Genomic DNA, 22,216 nt, shown 5'->3' with positions numbered 1-22,216 from the left:
GAGCTGCCATGCATGCTAATGCAACAATTGTAATTGAACCATTTTATGGCACTTCACTAAGCCTTAAACTGTTTCCCTGCTGTGCACCTCATGTTGTGAAATATACCTCCTAAAATCTCAACTGTGTGTTTTGGACAAACTGATTTGAACTTTGGGACTGGAAGCTAAGCAACACTGCTGGCCACAGCCTGAAAGTAGCATGTTATCATTCCTTTTAAAAAAGGAGATGAGACCTGTAAATAGCAACAGATGAAGTGAGAATATACTAAAAACATCACATTCAGGCATTTTTGTATGTATCAGATCACTGTATAAGACCTCTTTGAAGGAAGTGCTTTGCTATTTTATGTATGTAAACAATACAGCAAGCTCAAATAGAGCAGAAGATGTTCAAGTAATTCCACTGCATTACAACAGCTCACACACTCCTGGCAACCACAGACTAGCCAGCAGTTCTCTGTGGGTGCGAAGAAATCCATCGAGGGAAGGGATGAGTTCAGGCTTTAGCAGCTTGGAAGTTGCCAACTGGCAGCGTCCTCACTTCATCCACTCGACTTTTGTGGATCTGGAAGGCAGGCGTCACCCAGCGGCCGCAGGAACACTGCTCACCTTGCCAGCTGAAGGAGCCCAGCTTTGCCGTGCATTTGGGACACAGAAGCTGCAAGAAAAACACATGACCTGTTCTAAGGTGCACGCAGATGCAGTTCTATTTAAAATGTACTTCTATGGTACATTACATTGTGGCAACCTGTGCTGAGCCAGCTCCTTCCCTTGTAACGCTTCACAGAATATAAATGGGATAAAAAACAGGTAGAAAAAGCTAAACTGACATGGCTGGTGTTTGCTGTGCCCTGGGGTGTAGCAGCCAGCTGTGCTGGCAGAAGGGAGGGGGTGGAAATGCAGCTGCTCGGCCTCAGTGTGGTTCCAGGAGAGTTTTGCCAGTCTCCAGAAAGCCTGTCAGCCAGAGACCACAACAGGTTTTGTGAGTTCCATGAGCTCTTTTCTCATACTAAAGAGAAACAGCAGAAAGCCCCTGTCCAACACCCTGGCTAGTGATCTTGAACAAGATCATGAGCTCATTTCCTTATAAAAGGATATTTAACATTTAAGAATCTGTTCATAAGCTGCAAAATTCACGCAAAAAAAAAAAAAAGCAGGGAGACCTAGGTCCTTGTGTGTGGCTTTTCACATCAGGGAACACAAACAGTTTGTTCTGCCATTGCAAAAAAAACACCCCAGAAACTTCAAAGGGCATGCTCTCCTTCACCTGTCCTTCCATTACTCCAAGCAACGCTGGCTCCATCCACTGCACCGGCTCGGTGAAGTAAGAGGTGCACTTTTCACGGCCATCGCCACAAAGCTGAGCAGGGTCCGTTATCCTCTTGCGGGCAAAGGCTGTTGGTCCGCTTCCTTCCGTATGGGACAAAATGCTGGAACTACGGAACAGAGCGCGCCTGCCGTCCACAACAGAGCAGGGCGGGAAAGAAGTTAAATAGTTGTTTTACAGGAGAATCCTAGAGACAATAGAAAACAGGGACAGGGACCTCTTGACAGCAAGTAATTAAACAGGATTACAAATCCTACATTTTTTCAATTTAGTCTAGAAGGTCAGCAGGCACTGACTCTGTTCACAGCTGCTTCCAGACAAATCTAGTGATTTGTGTGGTTTTGGGCTCTGCCCCACAGCTGTATGCTGTCTCCTCTACAGATCTGTTTTTAAACAACTCCTGCCTACTAAAACTTCAAAACCACGCTCACATACTTGAAGAAACCTACACCTAGGAAATAGCAGGATTATTCAATTTCACTTTAAGCAATCCATAAAAGGTAGTTAAAATGCAGTAAACCCCAAAATCTACAAGAAGTTTCTTGCGGAGAAACTGATTGTCAAAAAAACCCTAGAAGTCATGGTTTCAGAGCAAGCAACTTCACAGAGCCAAGCAGAACTACGCTTGCCTATAGAACGTGCCGGGCTAGGCTGCATAAGCACTGCACAGCTCCAAGGAACAAAAAGTTTTGTATTTCATAAGATACCTTTATTTGTCTAATTTTTTGTGGCACACAGTATGGAAACTTAGGCAAGAGGTCATCCCTGTCCTGACAATAATGACGTGCCCATTGATTTACACCGGCTATTTTTAGAGTTAATTTCAGAATGACATTCTATGGAGAAATATAAAAGGTTCAGTACCTGCATTTCCTACACCTGTAGAGAACCTCTGTGTCTGGAGTCTGATGTATATTGGTTGGATCAATAGCAAAGACTTCTCGGGGCAAGTCTTGAAGTTCTGCAGAGGGGTCAGTACCAAGTTGTGAATCAAATCAACGCAGCCATGCTGCACTTCTGTGGGACAAGACAGCACTGCGCCTCTGCCCCAGTCACGGCACGCAGAAGCCACCTTCTTCACATTCGTTTGTCTGCTCACCAATTCCATTAGGTAAGCTAAAAATGAAAGAACCTCGTCCCAACACACCTAAGATTGAGATTCACTTAATGCAAGGAAATGAAATCTAGACTTCGGCCTTAGCAATGGTAAAATAGCTGCATTTTGCTTTATGTTCTAACTTGGACAGAAAGTAAAGCCAGAGGAGGAGTCACAACAGTTCTGCCAATCTTTTAGTGCTCACAAGACAGAAAGTCAGCCTATGAATGGGAGCTGCTAAGAAGAATGGCACATAGAGGGAGGGAGAGAGCACTGTCATGCTGAATATGCAACACTGTGATCTTGCAAAAAAGCTACGGATTACTATTTTATTACAAAATAACATATATGCACACATACTTACCACAGTCAACCTCTTGCAAGTTAAAGTATGAAAGTTTACTTCATACCTTGATTTCAACTTTATCTCAGTTTTGCATTTGTTATTTTTTTTAATTTGACTTCTTTTTAGAGGTGGTTACGTTTGCCTAGCCAGGTACATACAAACCAGGAAACAGATCAAATTGACATTTACCATTTCTGCATTTTGCTAAAGAGAGCAGTTCCTTATAGATCTTATTTCTCAGGCATCTCTCAGAGACACTTTTTTTTTTCCCCGCTGATGAGCGGGAATTCTTTAGGGCCAGTACGATGGGAATGTTTGCCCAGCCAGCTTGGGGCTCGGCTGCTTTGAGGGCAATACTTAAAGTCAACCACCTCTGACACGGCCTTCTGCCATAATTTCAGGACAGACTGCTCCCACCTGGCACCAAGCTCCACTCCGAGCACCCGCCCCGGCTCAAGGCCGATGCTCCCAGTGCCCAGCTCGGCCCCGCCACTCACCCGGGTACCTCTCCGTCAGCATCTGCAGCCGGTACCGCTTGTACAGGGCGCTGCTGCTCTCCACGGCGCAGCCCATGGCCTCGTAGAGCTTCAGCTGCTCTTGGAAACCCGGGTTCACCCTGCGGCGGGGAGGGGGAGAGGACAGCGGGGTGAGAGGGCGCCGGGCTGGCGAGGGCAGCGTGAGGCGGCGGGGGCCGGGGACTCACTCAGCGTCAGGTTTGGCGGCCTTGACGGCGGCGTAGGCCTCCTCCCAGCCCAGTCCCTCCGTCTTCATGAGGTAGGCGGTCACCACGGCCACGCTGCGGCTCACCCCGGCCTGGCTGCAAGGACAGGACAGGACAGGACAGGACAGCACAGCCCGGCCGTCAGGAGAGCCGCCTGGGGGAGAGGGTGTGCGGCCGGCCTCCCGCCGCCCCGGCCCTCACCAGCGGACAAGGGCGGCACCGCCGCCCGCCCGCGCCGCGCCGATGAAGGCAGCGCAGTCGTCCAGGCGGCTCAGCAGGTCGGTTCCGGGCTCGTCCCGCGCCCGGACGTGCATGGTCCGCACCCCCGGCACCGACAACGGCGGCGGCTCCTCCGCGTCCACCGTCAGCACCGCCACCACCCCCGCCGCCGCCAGCGACTCCGGGGACGAGCACGACTCCGCGCCGCCCACGTAGAGTCCCGGCAGCACCGGTACCATCCCGCCGCCCCGGCAACCCACAACCACCGACATGGCGGCAGCTCCGTCGCGACTGGGCCCGGTACCGCCCCCAACATGGCGGCGCCGCGGCCGCCACTCCCAACATGGCGCCTCCGCGTTGCCATGGAGACGGCGGGACCCGCCTTGTCGCCGGGCGGTGTCACGCTGGGCCCCACCGCTGGGCCCGGCCCCGCCGGCAGGGGCCAGCCGGGAGCCGCCTGGGGAGGGTGCTGGGGCCGGTGCCGGTGCCGCTCGTGGCGGTGGGTAGTGTGTGTCACCCGTGGGCCTCCACGCCAGGTCTGCAGCGATGGAGGCTGTGGAAGTTCTTGCTGGGAACCATCGCAGGCCAGTGGCCTTGGCAGGCGTGAGACACCTGGGAACTGCTGTCAGGGCACCGCTTTCTTTTTCCTTTACCAGTAATTAAGCAACAATTTCGATAATAATCCTCACACATCTGTGAGTACTGGTGCAATTCCCCCCTCCCCCCGTCCATGAGTGTCTGTCTCACCGAGGGGTCTCCCACCTCCCTGTCTTGTCTCCTTAAAATCGCTCAGAAAACACATATCATTAGAGAATCTCCCAATGTGTTGTTAAAATCACATTATTTTTAAATTAATCTCATGGTTTTGAAGCCCCCATTTACTACTGTTTGTGTGTTTTGCATTTACTTTTTTTTTTTTTTTTACTCTGCAGATGAGGTAGAAATTGCTCTCTACACTCACACTGTAGTTTTCTAATAACTGGTTCCTTCTGCATGGAGCTGGTGGGCTGCTCTTCTGAGATGGGTGTCTGGAGTTTGCTTCAGTGCAACCTCCAGTGGGGGTTAGAATAGATACAGATAGATCAGAGGTGAGCACAGTGACCACAGGACAACCCAGCATCTGGAGCTTTCAATTCCAGTTTCTGCTACCCTTACTCCTCAGAGTAGTCCTGTCATGCCAATGGCAAGTGTGGTATGGAAAGGAGGCCTAGAGGAGCAGTTATCTGGGAAGCCCACACTGGGATCCAGATTTGTGGTTGTGAATCACTGGCTTGCAGATTAAAACCAAACAGCAAGGCTGTGAGGAGTCTTCACTTACTGTGCGGCCCCTGGCTGCCTTGTAGGACGGTCACCGTACGCAGGAGTCTCCATCTGATCCTTGAGGAGCTCCCTGAGGACAGGGTTACAGGGTTGGTGGATAAAGGAAGAGCAACTGATGTCATCTACCTGTCAAAGCATTTGACACTGTCCCACATGACATCCTTGTCTCTAAACTGGAGAGAGATGGATTTGATGAGTGGACCACTCAGTGGATAAGGAATTGACTGGATGGTCTCACTCAGAGGCGACATCCCAACGGCTCGATGTCCAAGTGGAGAACAGTGACAAGTGGCGTTCCTCAGGGGTCAGAATTGGGACCGACACTGTTCAACATCTTTGTTAGTGACACAGACAAAGCCTTAGCACTTTTGCAGACAACATCAAGCTGTGTGGTGCGGTCGACACGCTGGAGGGAAGAGATGCCATCCAGAGACAAGAAAGCATAGAAGTGATGACAGCCTTGAGAGGTGGGCATGTGCGAACCTCATGAAGTTCAACAAGGCCAAGTACAAGGTTGGGGCAACCGATGGTATCAATACTGCCTGGGGGATGATTGAGAGCAGGCCTGCCAAGAAGGACTTGGTGGTACTGGTGGATGAAAAGCTGGACATGAGCCGGCAATGTTAACTTACAGCCCAGAAGGCCAGCCACCTCCTGGGCTGCATCAAAAGCAGCATGGCCAGCAGGTCAAAGGAGGTAATTCTGCCCTTCTACTCCACTCTACGTGAGAACCCACCTGGAGTATTGCATCCAGCTCTGGAGCCCCCAACGTAAGAAGGACATGGACCTGTTGGAGGGAGTCCAGAGGAGGGCCACAAAGATGATCAGTGGGCTGGAGCATCTCTCCTATGAGGACAGACCGAGAGAGCTGGGGCTGTTCAGCCTGGAGAAGAGAAGGCTCCAGGGAGACCTTATTGTGGCCTTTCAGTACTTAAATGGGGCTTCTAAAAAGTATGGGGAAAAAAATTTTAGCAAGGCCTGTTGCAATAGGACAAGAGGTAATAGTTTTAAACTAAAAGAGGGTAGATTTAGACTAGATATAAGGAAGACATTTTTTACAATGAGGGTGGTGGAACACTGGCCCAGGTTGCCCAGAGAGGCAGTAGATGCCCCATCCCTAGAAATGTTCAAGGTTTAGTTTTAAATCACATAAACTTGACCCACAGGAAAAGGTGTGACTGTGTATCTGAAGATGGGGAGTCTCTGACAGCTCTCATTTAGATTATTTTAAGCTACATAACTGCATTATCTGTGCAAAACCTCCTTTTCCAGTTGCCATTGCCACCAGCTAGAAATAAAAAGTCTACTGAAAAAGCATTAAAGAATCCAGACAACTTTTCAATTACAGCCCCTATAATCTAGCAGGGAAAAAAAGCATACCAAAAAGAAAGACAGGTGGAAATTAAAACCAGATCAAACTGTGTATGGATCTTTAATTGTGAAAGCAGACAACAATTGCAGCAAACTGTTGTGGGGAAACACTGGATTATCCATCTCTTGAGCAAGCCGAAGAATGCCTGCAGGCAAGTGCAAGTTATTGAAGGGGCTATGAGTTTTCCAGTGGGATTGTATTCACCAGGGATTATAGGAGTACTAAGAGGTGGTTCATCATCTCTGTTAGCCTTCAATCCTATGAATTTTGCAGGGGCAAACAGTACCGTCTCTGACTAAAACCAGTGGCAGAGGCAAGAGGCAGAGCTCGCAGATGCAGACTGCCAAGGGGTTGTCCCAGCTGTTATGTGACCACTACACTCCTCCGCATCAGTGCGTAGAGCCGTGGATGACGAGAGAATGTGAAAAAGATGTGGTTTCACAGGGAAAATGTGTAGTCGGGGAAAATACAAAACGCATGGGCAGCTCGGCACGTAAGAGGTTACCATGACCGAGCCTGCACTCCCTAAACAACCTCGCTGTTTTTCTGTACTCTCCTTTGCTGTTTGCCACCTGCAGTTTGAGGCGATGTGTAACCGAGTTTGCTCACTACTCCCAAATTAGAGTAAATACTTTTTTCAGTTTGATTTGCAAACTCTTGTTCTCCCCACACCTCCGCCTCCCCCTATCAGCCTTTTGTGTTCTCCTGTACCACTGCAATTTTTAACAGTTCGTTCTCCCCCGGGTTCCAGGAAACCATGTGACTAATTAAGCATTTCGGGCAAGCTCAGGTGCAAAAAAAAAACCAAGTCAGATGACAGGCCACTGCCCACTCGCCCCAGCAAGTGCATTCCATCTCAGCATGTGTCTGCCTTGCTACTTCGTAAGGGAAAAGAAAATACTGGGCTTCCCTGGGCTGCCCGCTCCAGAGCCTCACAGCACAACCAGGGCGGCAAAACTGAGTCTCCTGCTGCGGAAGAAAAAGCACCGGGGGCCCAGGCAGAGGTGTAACCGCCTCTTCCCTACTGGAGGAATTTGGCCTGCATATGTTGTCACACATTCAAGCAGCTCCATTCCTTCAGGCTTTTAAGTTGTTTTTGGGCATATACATCAGAGAGTTCGTGAGGAGTCTGCAGCCCACAACCTCAATTACCAGAGGTGGCATGCAGCAAAGCAGTGGAAGGGCTAACGGGTGGAGACATCTTCAAAAAGACGTTCATGACAGATGGCGACTCTGAGTTTCTATGTCCTCCTTGTGTTAAAACGCAGCAGGAGCTTGGAGCTCCCACATTGCACGGCTCCTGCTCGTGAAGGGTCCTGGTGACACTTCTTGACTCTTGGAGTGTCCCTCGGCTTTTGCTGAGCTCAGAGCTTGGTGGGATCTAAGAAGCCCTACATGATAGCATCTTATCCCTTGGAGAAGGAACTTCCCAGCTGTCACTGTGCTTCTAGTGGCAAATTTAACCTCAAATTTTTGAAAGACTGCTGTTCCCTGCATTAGTACACTCTGCACATTTATACTGGACTTCACATGTCTACTTTTATCCATGTATCAGGAGGAAGGATTGCTGTATCTCCCTGCAGGAAACCTCAAAGGCTTGTATAGGCAGCCAGAAACAGAGAAGGGGCTCACTCTTGATACTCTGCAGGAGGATTTCACCACAGCCCCGCGTGGGTGGGACATTCCTGTCTCCATGCTCTCGGCATCTACAGACATGCAGTTACTCTACGTGCCAGACAAAAAAGAGTTTCCCAACTGCAGATTTGATGATCAATTACAGAATGGAGTATGACAGCTACTACTACTGTGTATTAATAACTCTGCTTCACTTTATGACTTTAACAGCTGCAGCACCAAGATTTATAATGACACATTACGTTCAGCAATGCATCACGTAAGGAAACTAATCTGACAGTGCCAGGTCACTGAGCTAACTTACAAGTTTTTAACTGTGTTTCTTCTGCCAAATTTGCTGCCCTATTTACTGGATTAAAATGAACAAGCTGCACTGTGTTCATAAAACTCCCTACTTGCCTCTGTTTTGGCAGCTCCCAGACGCTTTTTCCCCATGTGGCACTGCCATCCCAGGAGCCATTTGGTCCTTTTTTCTTCCCCATCCTCTCTTTGAAAACCCTTTGAAACAGGTCCCGTGGTGTGTATCTTGAAGTGGGGTACACCACAGGACAAGAGAGTAGAGACGGTAGCTAGGAGGAGGTGCTGGAGACACAGGCAGAGATTGAGCAGCTGTGGGAAGAAGGACAAGATGGGGGACCATGTCTGCTGCCACTCGCTGCCTCTTGGCAGGAATTCGTATCTCAGCTGCTCTCGGAGAAAGGATGGCTTGCAAAGATTGGGATAATCTGTTACTTCTCCCTAGAGTCGGTGTTACAGCTGATAGCCGGAAAGTCAGTCCTAAATAAATGTTAAACGTTAAGACTGTACCCTGGAGCTGGGTCTGGGCCCACATCAGAGCCACCTTGGCAGCCACAGCACCCGAGCAGTAACCCATGACTTTTAATCTCTCGTCTCGCCAGTGGGCTGTGTGCTTCCACATTTTCCACCCTCACTGCACAGTAATCCATCATGCAGACGCAGATGGATGGGTAGCGGAAGGCCGGCTCTCATCAGAGGTAAATGGGCTCATTCTCCTAGACTCAAAGATGCGTTCGTCATTATTCCTGCAACCTACCGAGGAGTCTGGTCCAGCAGGCTTTAAATGGCATTTCAAAATCCCATCACACAGACTCTTTCTGTGGGACCAAGGAAAAACAATTAAAAAGAACAAGTGTATTGTCAGGAAACATAAATTTACTGCAGAGGCTGCTGCACTTCCACTGACAATACTCAAGGCCAAATCTGCAAATCAAAGCAGGCAGAAAACACCTCGGGTATCCAGTCTTTAAGATACAGTTGAGATACCTCTTTGTTTTAACAAACAATTTTGTGAAACAAGAACTTGTAAACAAATAATGTAAAGTGGGAACCTTTTATTAATACTTTAAACATTTTTATAGCAGTACATGGTGCAGTTTACCTTTGCGTTTATTGGTATCTAATGAGTATTACAAATAGAAAATATTTTTCAATATGTAAATTAATTGCTGTTTGCCCATGGGGCAACAGAAAATATACTGTCCCAAATAATCAGTTATTGTCATAAGAGAATAATATTTGAGGTAGAAATATTGCTGAGGAAATATTCTGAAGAGGTGAGACCATTCACTTTTAACCGCCAAGTATGACATTTCCTTACTGGTGTCATGCCTCCGTCATTTCTGCTGCTACTTCTTTTTGAGTTCCCTATTTCTCTTTCTTGTTTTAGAAACACAGGAAAAGAAATGTTCAGAGAGATTCTGACGTCCAACTCCACACCACCACAGACAATTATATATTTTAATTTCTAGCTCCATCTTGAAACCAGTTTATTCTATTCCCCTCTCTCCCTCCTGTGATGTTCTGAATTCATTATTATCTCATTGGACAACAAGACGGTAACTTGCCTTGAATCTGAGTCTTTTTAATTTAAGTAGCTCTTCTTGTCCCATTATTTATCCCAATGGTGAGCTATCGGAGAAAAATAAATATATAAATAAAGCAACCCACCCCATACTTCTGCTCAGCTTGGGCTTTGTTGGTGAAACAAGGCGAGCCTGTATCTGTGTGCTCAGCAAAGAGGAACTGTTCAGTTCCCTCTTACAAGGTCAGCTCTCCTCCATGTGCGTGCAAGTTTTAATTCATCTTTTTTTGACTGTGTATGACCAAACAGGGTAATTGACATGTTGGGTTTTTTTTTCTTCAATGCTTTGTAAATACTTTTTTAGCTTTACTAGAAATATGTCAACTGGCCTGTCCTAGGATAAGTTTTGCTTCCCCCCCCCCGAGTCCTGATTATCCTACAAAAGGCAGATACCTCAGATACCTTTCTCTCCTCTTTTGCTGAAACATTGAGGGTTTACAGCAGAAGTTGCAGCATTTATCCCCAGAGAGCATGATCTCGTGGTGGGTACTCTCAAAACGCCAGCCGATTTTGATTACTCTCTGTCTCCAAGTCACTCATGGCTTCCTGTCTGACAGTTCTGTCCTCCTCCGTGTCTCTAGTGCCTCCCACAGCCCCTCAGCTGTGGATTTCAGTAGCGCGCTGTCCCAACACTTTTGCAGCGTCCTTGCTACTGAATGCGTCCCTGAAGTATTTGTATTGACTCTTAGTCTGGCTGTTTCCGATGTGGCTCCATAGTCAATTCCTTAGCAAAGCCTGGAAGTTTTGGATCTGACAGTTGTCCTGTCCCAGACAAGGGATGGCTTTGGGGAAGCCATGCTGTGTTTCAGCCTGCTTTTCGTTCCCTATCTTCCGTTATTCCCTTGAACCGTTTAGGCCATTGCTTTCCTTCCCGTGTGCAACTGCCCACTGGGGGGGAGGGGGGGGATAGTGGCGGGGGGGGGCGGAGAGGGACAGATGGGCGCCCCTCTCCGCCACCTGTGTGTGGGTGGGGGGCAAGCTGCGGGCCGAGCCTCTGAAGGAGCGGCGTGAGGGCTCCACGGCGCGGGGGGCCACCCCCGTCCTTTTCCTCACCCCGATCCCCGCCGGCCTCCCGGGCCGGGTGCCCGGCGGCCCGAACGGTGGCCAACGCCGCCCCCTCTCCACCGCGGCGGGGCGGGCAGGGCAGGGCAGGGCAGGGCAGGGCAGGGCAGGGCAGGGCAGGGCAGGTCGGGGAGGTGGGAACCCCACCGCGGCAGCCGCTCCTGGGACGGACGTTACGGGTTCCCACCTCGGGCTCCGCCCGCCGGTTACCTCACGGCGGAGGGAGGCGGGGCGGGCCGGCGGCGCGGCGATAAAGGGCGGGCGCGGGGGTGGGGGGGGATCGTGCGTGTGAGGCTGGCGCGGTAGCTGGGAGTGCGCGGCGCGGCTGAGCTGAGCTGAGCTGACCGGTGAGCGGCCGGGCCAGGAGGGGAGAGGCTCGGGGCGGCGGGCGGGGTTACGGTCACTGACGTGAGGGATCTCCTCGAGCCGAGCGCTCGCTGAGACGGTTTAACGGCAGGTTCCGCGTGCCCCAGATGCGTGCGGGTCCTGCGTTGTGTGCGGCGAGTGGGCCCTGTGCGGCGGTCGGGGCCCGTAACCGGCTGCCGGGCTGGCTGAAACTGCCCCCCAGGGCGCAGCGGAGGGGGCTGGGCTCCCCTCTGAAGGGAAAACGGCTTTTAAACGGAGCTGAGCCTCCCTGCCTGCCTGCAGTGCCGCGCGGGTTGGGCGGCGGCTTGCTGTAGTGTCACAGGGGTACTGCTTGCTGCAGGTACGGTCGCCTACATTTTTTTTTACGTGTCAAATTATGTGTCTTATAGGGGAAAATTGCTGCTGTAGGGTAATTTACTTTGTGACACAACTGAAGGCATGCTATCCTTGCTCCTTCTGCCTCTGAGCTGAGGTTTGCATCCATGTGAGGCTACAGTGCTCTTTACACTTGGTGATAGAAATAGGTAGCACCGATCTTGGCTTCAGAGTTGTTTTCTTCCCAGTGAATGAACATCTTCAGGTGTTAGATCTTCTTGTGATGGAAAATCTTGGCAGTGGAACAAGACCCGTGTGAACTGCTAGTGTCCCGAGTACATTAAAGTCACTAAGATCCTGTTGTCACTACCATAAATCTTCAGAGTAGGCAAACACATGAGTGTTTTGAGGGTGGGAGGCTTCGCAGGTTGACAGCCTGAGAATTAAACTCTCCACTGAACTGGAAGTGAAATGCTTCATCTTCCCCCCCACCAGGGCAGTGTTATTCTCCTAGGTTTCTCCTATATGTGCATTATCCTCCTAGATGAGGATCACCAGGCAGAACCAAGTGTGTGTGGTGGGGTGGGAAGCACTGCTCCAGTCTCTTCTGGTTGCTAGATGGGTTGTCTGTGCTTATTGCCTGCTGAGAAGGCAGGTGAGAAGGAGAGGGAAGGCTTTCAGAAGTACTAGCTGAAAGCACTTACAGCTTAAGCTAGAAGTCGTAGAAGACTCTTGTGTTCTTCAGTGGTCTGAAGAATTTGATGAAAGTACAGTGGTTTTGAGATGTAGATATACTTTCATGTATTCAAAGTGCCTGAGGGCAACTGCTGGCAGGCTTGATGCCTTTGGGTTTATGCTGTGTTGCAGCCTTATGGATTGAGTTTGAAGAACACCTTGGTTTGTCCTGGACTAATGATCTTGAGAATCACATGTTTGGTTTGTGCACACTGGAGCTGATGTGAGCCACAGCAGCAGAGCTTCTAATGCAGCAGCTCATGCTCAAGGGCAAAAATTGCTTCTCCAGGAGCATTTTTACCTTACTGTGTATTTTATCTAGGATTTGACTCTCTCCTGTAGAGGAGGTGATGGGTCAAATGAGCTGCTCAAAAACTAAGAGCTAGAAGAGGACAGACATGAAATGACAGTAGTTGCTCTTTGATTCTTGCTTAAGTGTTCTATCCGTTATGCTGTTGCCTGTTAGGAAGCTATATGGTTGGGTTTTAAACAATTCTTGGTAGGCAAGAGTTAACTACCTTAAGTCTGACTATTCTGACCTTGGCAGCTGCAGTCTTCACAAGTACTTGGGGCAGAAGAAGATGAGGCCTCAATTAGCCTGTAGCTGTCAGGAACCACCTGGCCACAATAGAAACCTGGAACACTTAAAAAGAGAAAAGTGTATTAATACCAGTTGGATTTGCATGACTGTAGAACATATGTAAGTATCTGTGTACTTCAAAACACAAGCCACTTAAGCACAAGAGAATGATCTCGTCGTCAACTGTAACAAGACTCCTTAAAAAGTGCAGAAGTTCAGCCTAGGCTGTGACCACATCTGATCAGTGAGGTTCTCAAGTCCTTAGTGTTAGAGTAACGCTAACATGATGTACATCATCAGAATATATGCCAGCTCCTACAGGCTTGTTTGCCCTCCACAAATGAGCAAAAGATTGGGGCAAGGATGACTATTTCCAAAAGAAGTAGTTTGATTAAGCAATGTAGCTGAAGAAGGGTCAAGAGTTGCTTACAAAGACTGGAGTGCAAATTGAATAGTTATGTTATCTGACTCTACAGCTGAAATTCTGCCCTGGATACTGAAGTGCTGTTGCTTTTTGCAGAAGCAAGGTGGACTTGGCCTTTATCCCATGAGTGACAGATGATGGATGGTTGAGAAAGGAAAAAAAACTTCTATGAAAAGGAAGAAGTCTTATGTCTCTGGTGTATTTAAAGTGCTTTCAGTGGACTGTATGTCTGAGCTCTGAAACTGGCACCAGAGTGTCTTCTACTGTTGTGTTAGAGCAGTTGGAGCTTTATGTGTAATGAAACAAGTTCCAAGCTTAGCTTTTGGAAGTGCTTTGCTGTTATAGCTCTCACTGGCTTCAGGTGGTTCTGCAGATGATCTTAAACTGAGGCAAAGCTTGTGTATTGTCTTCATTGATAACTTTGCTTTGGCACAGACTGCTTTGCTGAAGTACTTAAGGCTGCCTTATTTAGTTGTCATTGTTTTGGTTTTGTTGTTGTTTTTTTTTTGCCTGCAGCAATAAAAAAAGCTGAGTATTGTTTCAGGTGAAAGGCTTGCTGATAATCATTGGTATATAGAATGATTGGTACAGAATGATTTTCTGTCTATATGTAGGCAGAAAAGCAGAGCATAGGATATATCTAGAAAATGTAAAAGTCTGACCTGTCTTTTTTTTTTTTTTTTATTCCACCTATCTACAGTTTCTTTGGAGAAGAAAAACCTTAAGATGGCAGGCAAAGGAAGTAACACAGACTGCATGTCATGCAGTGTACTGAACTGGGAGCAGGTCAGCCGTCTGCATGAGGTTCTGACAGAGGTGGTTCCGATCCATGGCCGAGGTAGCTTCCCAACGCTGAAGATAACTCTGAAGGACATTGTTCAGACTGTTCGGAGTAGGCTGAGTGAAGCAGGCATTGTGGTACACGATGTCCGTCTGAATGGCTCTGCAGCTGGTCATGTCTTGGTCAAGGATAATGGGCTGGGGTGCAAAGACCTGGATCTAATTTTTCAAGTTTCTCTTCCAAGTGAGGCAGAGTTTCAATTAGTTCGAGATGTGGTATTGCGATCCCTCTTGAATTTCCTGCCAGAAGGAGTAAGCAAGCTAAAAATCAGTCCAGTGACACTGAAGGAAGCCTACATCCAGAAGCTAGTCAAAGTGTACACGGAGTCTGACCGCTGGAGCTTGATATCACTTTCCAACAAGCATGGCAGGAATGTGGAGCTGAAGTTTGTAGACTGTATAAGGCGACAGTTTGAGTTCAGTGTGGACTCCTTCCAAATCATACTGGACTCCCTCCTCTTTTATTATGACTACTCAGAAACCCCCATGTCAGAGCACTTCCATCCAACTGTGATCGGGGAGAGCATGTATGGAGACTTTGAGGCAGCTTTTGATCACCTGCAGAACAAGCTGATAGCTACCAAAAATCCTGAAGAGATCCGAGGTGGTGGGCTTCTGAAGTACAGTAACCTCTTAGTACGAGACTTCCGGCCCATGGATAAGGATGAGATCAAAACATTAGAGCGCTACATGTGCTCCCGATTCTTCATAGACTTCCCAGACATCCTGGATCAGCAGCGTAAACTAGAGACCTATCTCCAGAACCACTTCTCCAAAGAAGAAAGGAGCAAATATGACTACCTCATGATTCTGCGCAGGGTGGTGAATGAGAGCACCGTCTGTCTCATGGGACACGAACGAAGGCAGACTCTCAACTTGATTTCTCTGCTAGCACTCAAAGTACTGGCGGAACAAAACATCATCCCTAATGCCACTAATGTTACCTGTTACTACCAGCCAGCACCTTATGTTAGTGATGTGAACTTCAGCAACTACTATCTTGCAAATGCTCCTGTGCCGTACAGCCAGTCCTACCCCACTTGGTTGCCTTGCAATTGATTGTTTCACTTGAGTGTTCTTGAGTGGAGGCTACTAAAGGCCAAGATGCTGAGCATGTATATAGACAAGTAATAACTGTCAGTTGGAGGCTTGCTAATGGAATAATGACTGTGTTGGACTGTCCATTTCCTGGTGTGCAGTAGGAATGTGCAACCAGGTGACCTGCTATGAACCTTTCAGTATATCTCTACAAATGCCAAGAAGCCTTATTACCTCTTCATTAGGAGAAGAGAACCAGCAGCCAAATATTAAGAGGAGTAGTTACAAAACTCTGTACTAGTTCTGGAAGTGGCTATTAACATGTGATCTAAGTGGAGTATTCAGTAAAGTAGGTTAGTTAATAGAAGATGGACTGTAAAACGTCTTGAGCAGAGCAGAAGCCACTCCTGGAATAGCAGCAAAACTCTGCTTTCTATTGCCTAATTTCATTACTCTACACTTCATCAGTTCAAGTTCTAGCCAACTTTCTATTGAACTAATTGTGCAAGAGTGAGCTTCTGTTATTCTTGGGCTGCTTCTACTTTCTGGCTGTATAAACTAGTAACCATATGGATACTGTCTGTCTTGTAGAGGGCTTAAGTGTTGTTTCCTGTAGTACCTAGGGATATATGGTCCTGCCTCAAGTTCAAGATTAATTTCTTGGAAGTTGAAGATGGATTTAGTAAGACTTTCTCTAAAGCATGAGCTGGCTAAATTTTTCTGGAGTACAAAAACTTGGAAGGTGGCATCTCTAAACGTGCACCAAAACACAAACTAAAACTTGCTAATGTGATAAGTCTTTGACATGAGGAATTGAAGCCTTGAGTAGAATTGGAGCCACAATTTGAATAGTTAGGATAGAAAAACATTAAGTCCAGGCTTAAGATAAAGCCTTTCTGACTGCATCTTTCAAAATAATTTTTGGCACAGTTGGAAATCAGCACAGCTCTTACACTGATGTTTAGCCTGGCTTTTTTCCTCACAGGCTCACAGCAAGCAAAAAAAAACCAACCAACCAAAAAACTGAAACCACTGTAAGTTGCAGGATGATGTGCACCCTGCCACAGTATAAATTCCTGAAGTGCCTCCTAAAATGAATTACTACTTGTACAACTTCAGGCAGGTCCTGAAGGCTTGTCTTTCTGTCACCACTTAAGGGTGGAGCTTACTGGTTTATCACTATCACTTGGTCACTGTATGATATAGTATTTTGAGTGGTTAAAGTCAAATTCTTTCTCTTTACTGGTCTTAACCCACACTTGAAGAAGTGTATAAACCCAAAGCAGAGTGCTCCACAGAGGCAGTGTGGGATGAAAGTCTGCACCTGTTTTCAGAATAGCCTCTGGAAGAGGCTCCCTTGGAGATGTAGGGGGCTCACCTTCCTAAAGGGTATGTGCTGAACTTGCTGCTTTCAAACTCCTGTGCTTTATAAGGAAGGCTTAAAATTCCCCAGTTATGTATATAGTGATATTAAAACCTGGTATATTAACTGGACTATTTTCACTGAATTGCAATAGTAAAATATATATGGTAAATGATCTTGAGTTTCCTTTGCTTAATCAGAGAAGTAGACTAAAAAGGCAAATCTTAGAGCTACTTAATATGTACTGGTGCAATGTTTAAGAATACTTCTTGCTAAACCTTTTTTTATGACTTCTAGCTGTCTCTGCAAGCTTGTGAGACCAAAGTGCCTGATCAAACAAATTATTTAAGCTTAGAAGGTAAAGCAGAAAACAGGTGAAACACCAATGTGTGGTTGCTGTTCAAGGTGGAAAACAGTAGCAGTGCAGCACCTAAATGGCAGTAGAAAACCTGTGTGTTCCTCATAGGACCAAAAACTTCTGGTTATATTGCAAGTTCTCTCACTTTTCACAACTACTTTGTAAAGACTGCCTCAAAGTAGTGAGGCTACTCTTTTGTTCAGACTTCTTCGTTTAGCTTAGGAAGGCAGGGATAGATACAATCTAGACAGCAGACTGTACCTAAACATGCTTTAACTTAATTTTTTTTTTGAACAGTCTTGCAAACAACTTCAGTAGCAAATAGACAAATAGTTTGGTGTCTTCTGTTGTGTTTTTTTCATTAAAGACTTCCTGAGTAGTCAGCCAAAGTAACTAAACTTGAAAGTGAACCCAGCCTTTTTCATTAACTGTGACTTGGACTTGATGTAGCTTATAGAGGAGGCATCTCTCACCCAAGACTTTGACTGTTTGGAAGGCTTTTTTGAAGACTAACATGATGCCACTGTTATCATGTGTGTTAAACTTAGTGCAAGCTTACTGCTGGAATGCAAACCTAAGACTTCTTCATGCAAGGCAGTACTTGGCTTAGTATAGAGTGTCACTAGACAGAAGCAAGTCTTAGGAGTTTGTAATTGCTATCATCTCTTACATAACTGTTTCTAAAGCCAACCTAAGCTATACCCATTGCAGGAGCAAACCATTGCCTAGAGGGACATGCTTGACTTGCATATCAAATAGCTTAGACTCATATATATTTGTCTTGTGTAATCTCATGGCTGATCTTTAGAAACTGTTCCTATGCATCAGCTCATGTGGAAGATGTGGTCAGATGCTTAGCAGGAGTCCTCACAAGCTTGAAACAGACAGACATGTTTTACTAGTCTTTGAACGCCTTGGCTGCTGAACATCAGGCCAGGTGCTTCTGTTGGAAAAGGAAGTGCTAGGAAAAAGGGTCTAATGGATTCATACTGAGAGCACGCTATGGAGAATTTAAGCTTCCTGCTATAAATAACATGCTTTTGCTAATGTAACTTGTTGCTGAGGCCTCTAAGGATGCTTTACATTGAATGGCTGCTCTCTGAACAGCTGACTGCCTGGGTTTAAGGTTTGCAGGCCTGCTGTGTTCCCTGCCTGGCTCTTAAGTTGCTCTGGCTTATTAGAAATATTGATGCTTTGTAGCCTGACTGCTGGATGTGAAGCTCTTGAATAGTTAAACTGTATTCTGAAGCTGCACACTACCTGCTGCATTGGGCCTACTGTATAAGGGGTTGCTGGGACACTGTTCATCTCATTGCCTTCAAAATAATCCTGGCTTGGCAGGTAGAGCTGGAATACACAGTAGCTTTTCATCACTGTTGCAAGCAGTCTACTTTCTGTTTCAAGTTGTCCTAGCAACCTGATGTTGCCTATGGCAGTGGCTTAATTTGGGATGTGGTAGCTGGTTTGAGTTCAGGTTTATGGTGGCCCCTGTAGCAAGGAGTAACGTGAGAATGAGTGCTAGGTAAAAGTTAGTAATGATGACCGTAGGCCAAGTTTAACCTGCCTGCTTGATTCAGTCTCCCTTTAGTACTTAACAATGCCTCTGCAAACCTTCTCTATTTGCTATTGCTTGCTTGTGTGTCAGGTGGAGGTTAGAGAGACTACTTTATTTCAGACTATTACCATAAAACATTCCTTCTGGGTAGTGGCATCAAAACAAAGCTGCAGTAACACTGGACTGCAAGTCTTCTGTCAGTGCATCATTCCTTAGGACTAGGCTTCTAGTAAACTAGACTATGTGGTTTAAATTAGCTGTTTTCTTGCAGGGGTTTATAAGCTAAGCCAGTCTGAGGTTAAGCATCTGCTGTCAGTATTTATTGCCAAGTCTCCCTTGACTTACAGTTTATTGATGTGACTTCCTCATTGTAAGATAGATTGGTTTTTATTTTATAAAGATACTACCAAGGAGACCTAGTAGTAGACTGGGTTTTAGTCACTTTGGTAAAATCCCTATGCCGATCTATGGTCACTCTGAAAAGTCATAAGGTAAAGCATACTTCATGCTCCCTCAGCTCAAGATTTAATTGTTGGTGTGTTTGTCCTCAGCTAGTTCATTCAATCACTAAGGTGGGGGTTGAAGACTACTGCTTGTTTTTGAGTGACCATTTCTCATAAGATCCTCACACTTCATTTTAACATTAATATCTTGTCTACAAAGCAGTAGGTAGTATTTAAATGTAGTCTAAATACCTGAAGCTTTTTATTGAAATCTAGACTCATATTTTGGGATTGAGTTCTGGGGTTGAGCATTTGATATGCTTTGTGCCTAGGCTTTGTGTGTTTCTGATCACTAGAATAACTACTAATGTTGGCAGTGATCTCTGCTTATCACTATACGAGTGCTTGGGACAATGCCTCTTAGAAGAGAACTTGGACAAATTGTTTCAGTTCTAAGCTGTCAGTGTACTGATAGTACTTGTTCACTATCCCTCTCACTCTGCTCCTTCAATTAGGGTGCAATAGCTGTTAGGCACAGAAATAAACAATAAGTTGACCATAGACACTGGCAACTTGATCTAATTTGGGCACTGGGAGAGCCAAATGGATAGTAATACTTTCAGCCTTTGCATCTAAGTCTTATTCAACCACTTGTTAAATATGGTGAAGTGTATTATATATGTGTTCTTTAATTTCAATGAAACTAGTTATAAGGTGGGATACTGGGCTATAATTGTAGAAGCTTTGGGGGAGTGGTTGGAGCACTCTGTTTTTTCCTCACTTATATTGGAAGAGAAGGCCACTCACTAAAGTGTCTGGATTGGGCTTCTCTCTTTCTGATTAAAATTGCACTTTCTGTTGATATTTAGAAGGCCTTTTTTTCTATGTTTATCTCATAATATTTTTTACTATTAAAAGAAGTCAGCTCTTGGAAAATCTGTCTTACACCTCTTTGGAAGAAGTGAGTCTTTTTTTTTTTTTTTAAGCTGTCAAAGCAAGATACTAGAAATACTTGGATTTGTGATGAGCCCAAATGTGAGACTGATCACAGTAACTTTGTCTACTGTTCTGCACTGTGGTGTTCACTTGTCATTCTTGAAAATTGGGTTTTGGACCTTAATGTTTCTGAAATTCTTGTGCAAATAAACTTAATGCTAAACACTGCTTGCCTCAAGTAATTCTTGCATCTAAATAGTGCTAACAGTATGTGTTACTATTGGCCAATATATGTGTGTAGATACACTGAGGGGGGAGAAATAGTGACGGGGTATGCAGTAATGCTTGGGTTTAGATGTTACTCAAGGAGCTCTTTTTACTTAAATGTACACATCTGCCTACACATCTGCCTCAACTAATTGAAGATTAGCCAGTTAAGTAAGACATGATTCAGCTTTCATTTGCATTATAGTGGCAGTGTCTAGAGAACCATTTTTGCCCTGTCTGACCATTATCTGGTCTCAACTTGGCTTTAAAATACATTGAGTCACAGTATTAGGCCTGTTAGATACAATTGTCTGGTCTGAGCTAGAGCCTGCCAGTCTGTTGTGATGCACTTCAGCTCATATGCTACTCCCAGTCAGGGGCCCTTGCATTCCTCAACTCATGAGCCAAGGAGGTGAGAAAGTCAGCAATTGCTCTTCACGTTATTTACAGGTTGAAAGTCTTTGTGCTTTCACTGTGTCCAGAGAAGGATCAGCTCTTAGGTCAATGGAGAGTTGGTCAGATTGAAGTCAAATAAAAGTTAGGGCCATGTGGCAGTCTACTAGCTGCTCCTCCTAATCTATGATCAAAAATATATGGACTGTAAAAAGCATGCTTGTTCCTAGTCCCTTCCAGAGCTCAGACAAGCTCTAGCCTCTCAGTCAAGTAATGCTGGAGTCAGGACCTTTTAACACCTGCAGTGGGAACTTCAGAGATCAGCAGAGGCAGTGTGATCCCATTGAGCTAATTCTGAAGCTTCTGTAGTCCCTGTTCAAGATGCAGTTACTTCCCTCTGAACTTAAATGAAGGGCTGATAATGTGCTGGCCAACATCAACCATCTGCTTGTCACCTGAAACTCTCCTTACCTCAGCTCCTCAGTTTATCTCATCATAAAAGCTTCAGAGTATTTTGGGTAACATCCTTAAGTTTCTGGAATACTGAACTTAGTTTTGCAGGGTCTGATACTGAAACAGCAAAATGGCTGTGCTTAAGCAAGTGGCAGTAGGTACGCTTTCAATTATGTAACTGAGCTTACATAATGGTAAAAATTGAGAGGAAGTAAAGAAAAAAGATGTTCTTGCTCTATTGCTGCTGTATTGTTAGTGAAAATATAATTGTAAGTGTCCTGTTCTGTTGTACTGCTGGAACCCAGCCTTCTCCATGCTGTGCAGGATGACCTCAGTCTTGCAATGGGGGAGTGAGAGGCATTAGACAAACGGTGCTCTACATTGTTGCCATTGTTTTGGCAGATGCGCCTATTTACCTGCTTTCTTCTGTGATAGAATATGGAATATTTGATATTTTTGAAATCAGAGTACTTGATGTGCACTTACAAAGACAGAGTAGATGCTCCTGTGACAGAAACAAAGATTTGCTTTGCATGCTTGCTTATTTTGAACATTGCTTACTACATGCTTAGTGCCCTAATATACTAAATACCTGAAGCTGCTATTTTCAGCAATAAAATAGGGTTTTTGTTTATCCAGCGTCTTAAAAGTGAGATATATCAAAGGGTGCAATATTAATATGACACTTGAGTGTGGGTGTTAGACATAGCAGTCATGTTTTACTGCAGTAGCAGTGCTGTAGTCTGTTCTGCTTTGTCTCGATGAGAAAAAAATCAGCTCCATATTCTATAGGCAGGGCTGCCCCGTGAACCTTAGTAATTTTCCTAGTAGGAAAGAGTTGAGTCATCATACTGGAAAAAGAAAGTCTTGCTAAAAACTGTGTGCAAGGCAGCTGCTGATCCTAAACTGGTAGTTCACACATACGTTAAGGAAAGCTATACTATCTACTCCAGTGTTATCGTGTTGACTCTCGGCTGAGTGGTTCAGTAAACCAGCAGGAACTCGTTGCCTAGACTGGCTGATCCTGCAAAATGCTGTACTGAGTCTTCAGCACTGGTAAGTAGAGCAGGGAACAACCTGTGGCCCCCTCACTGCTTGGAGAACAGAGAATTGAAAACTCTTGGAGAGGTCTGACCAGGACAGAGCATAAAGAAGCCAGCCAGTCTAGTC

At 46.0% G+C, this 22,216-nt stretch overlaps 2 protein-coding genes across 4 annotated transcripts; one reads left to right on the top strand and one right to left on the bottom strand.

The window, feature by feature from the left end:
• Positions 1–321: 321 nt before the first annotated feature.
• On the bottom strand, positions 322–4,014 carry DUSP12 (dual specificity phosphatase 12). Of its 3 annotated transcripts, none has more exons than XM_086760688.1 (6): positions 3,692–4,014; positions 3,473–3,586; positions 3,267–3,385; positions 2,192–2,288; positions 1,268–1,454; positions 322–658 (listed from the first exon to the last, which is right to left on the bottom strand). In XM_086760688.1, the coding sequence occupies exons 1-6, from the start codon at positions 3,979–3,981 to the stop codon at positions 497–499; spliced, it is 969 nt and encodes a 322-aa protein (XP_086616814.1). In that variant the 5' UTR covers positions 3,982–4,014; the 3' UTR covers positions 322–496. The 3 variants fall into 3 exon arrangements, 2 of the variants coding, with proteins under 2 accessions (XP_086616814.1, XP_086616825.1); XR_015260338.1 differs by having other exon boundaries at positions 522–658; positions 2,192–2,443; XM_086760699.1 differs by lacking the exons at positions 322–658; positions 1,268–1,454 and having other exon boundaries at positions 2,244–2,443; positions 3,275–3,385.
• A 7,288-nt stretch (positions 4,015–11,302) lies between these two features.
• TENT5C (terminal nucleotidyltransferase 5C) lies at positions 11,303–20,160 on the top strand. The gene is made up of 2 exons (XM_086760659.1): positions 11,303–11,327; positions 14,101–20,160. The coding sequence occupies exon 2, from the start codon at positions 14,127–14,129 to the stop codon at positions 15,297–15,299; it is 1,173 nt and encodes a 390-aa protein (XP_086616785.1). The 5' UTR covers positions 11,303–11,327; positions 14,101–14,126; the 3' UTR covers positions 15,300–20,160.
• The last annotated feature ends 2,056 nt before the right edge of the window (positions 20,161–22,216 follow it).

This window comes from Chlamydotis macqueenii, chromosome 1 (genome assembly GCF_036417535.1).
Source record: "Chlamydotis macqueenii isolate bChlMac1 chromosome 1, bChlMac1.mat, whole genome shotgun sequence".
Lineage (NCBI taxonomy): Eukaryota > Metazoa > Chordata > Aves > Otidiformes > Otididae > Chlamydotis > Chlamydotis macqueenii.
This window is presented reverse-complemented; position numbering and strand designations above follow the sequence as displayed.

Bases quoted from the DNA above. Each gene is read 5' to 3' on its own strand.
- DUSP12 (XM_086760688.1), bottom strand. From the start codon at position 3,981: ATGTCGGTGGTTGTGGGTTGCCGGGGCGGCGGGATGGTACCGGTGCTG. The intron at 1,455-2,191 runs GTACTGAACCTT...TGTGGACGGCAG, and splicing joins TACAGGTGTAGGAAATGCAG to GCGCGCTCTGTTCCGTAGTT. The intron at 659-1,267 runs GTGAAGGAGAGC...TTTTTCTTGCAG, and splicing joins TTGGAGTAATGGAAGGACAG to CTTCTGTGTCCCAAATGCAC.
- TENT5C (XM_086760659.1), top strand. From the start codon at position 14,127: ATGGCAGGCAAAGGAAGTAACACAGACTGCATGTCATGCAGTGTACTG.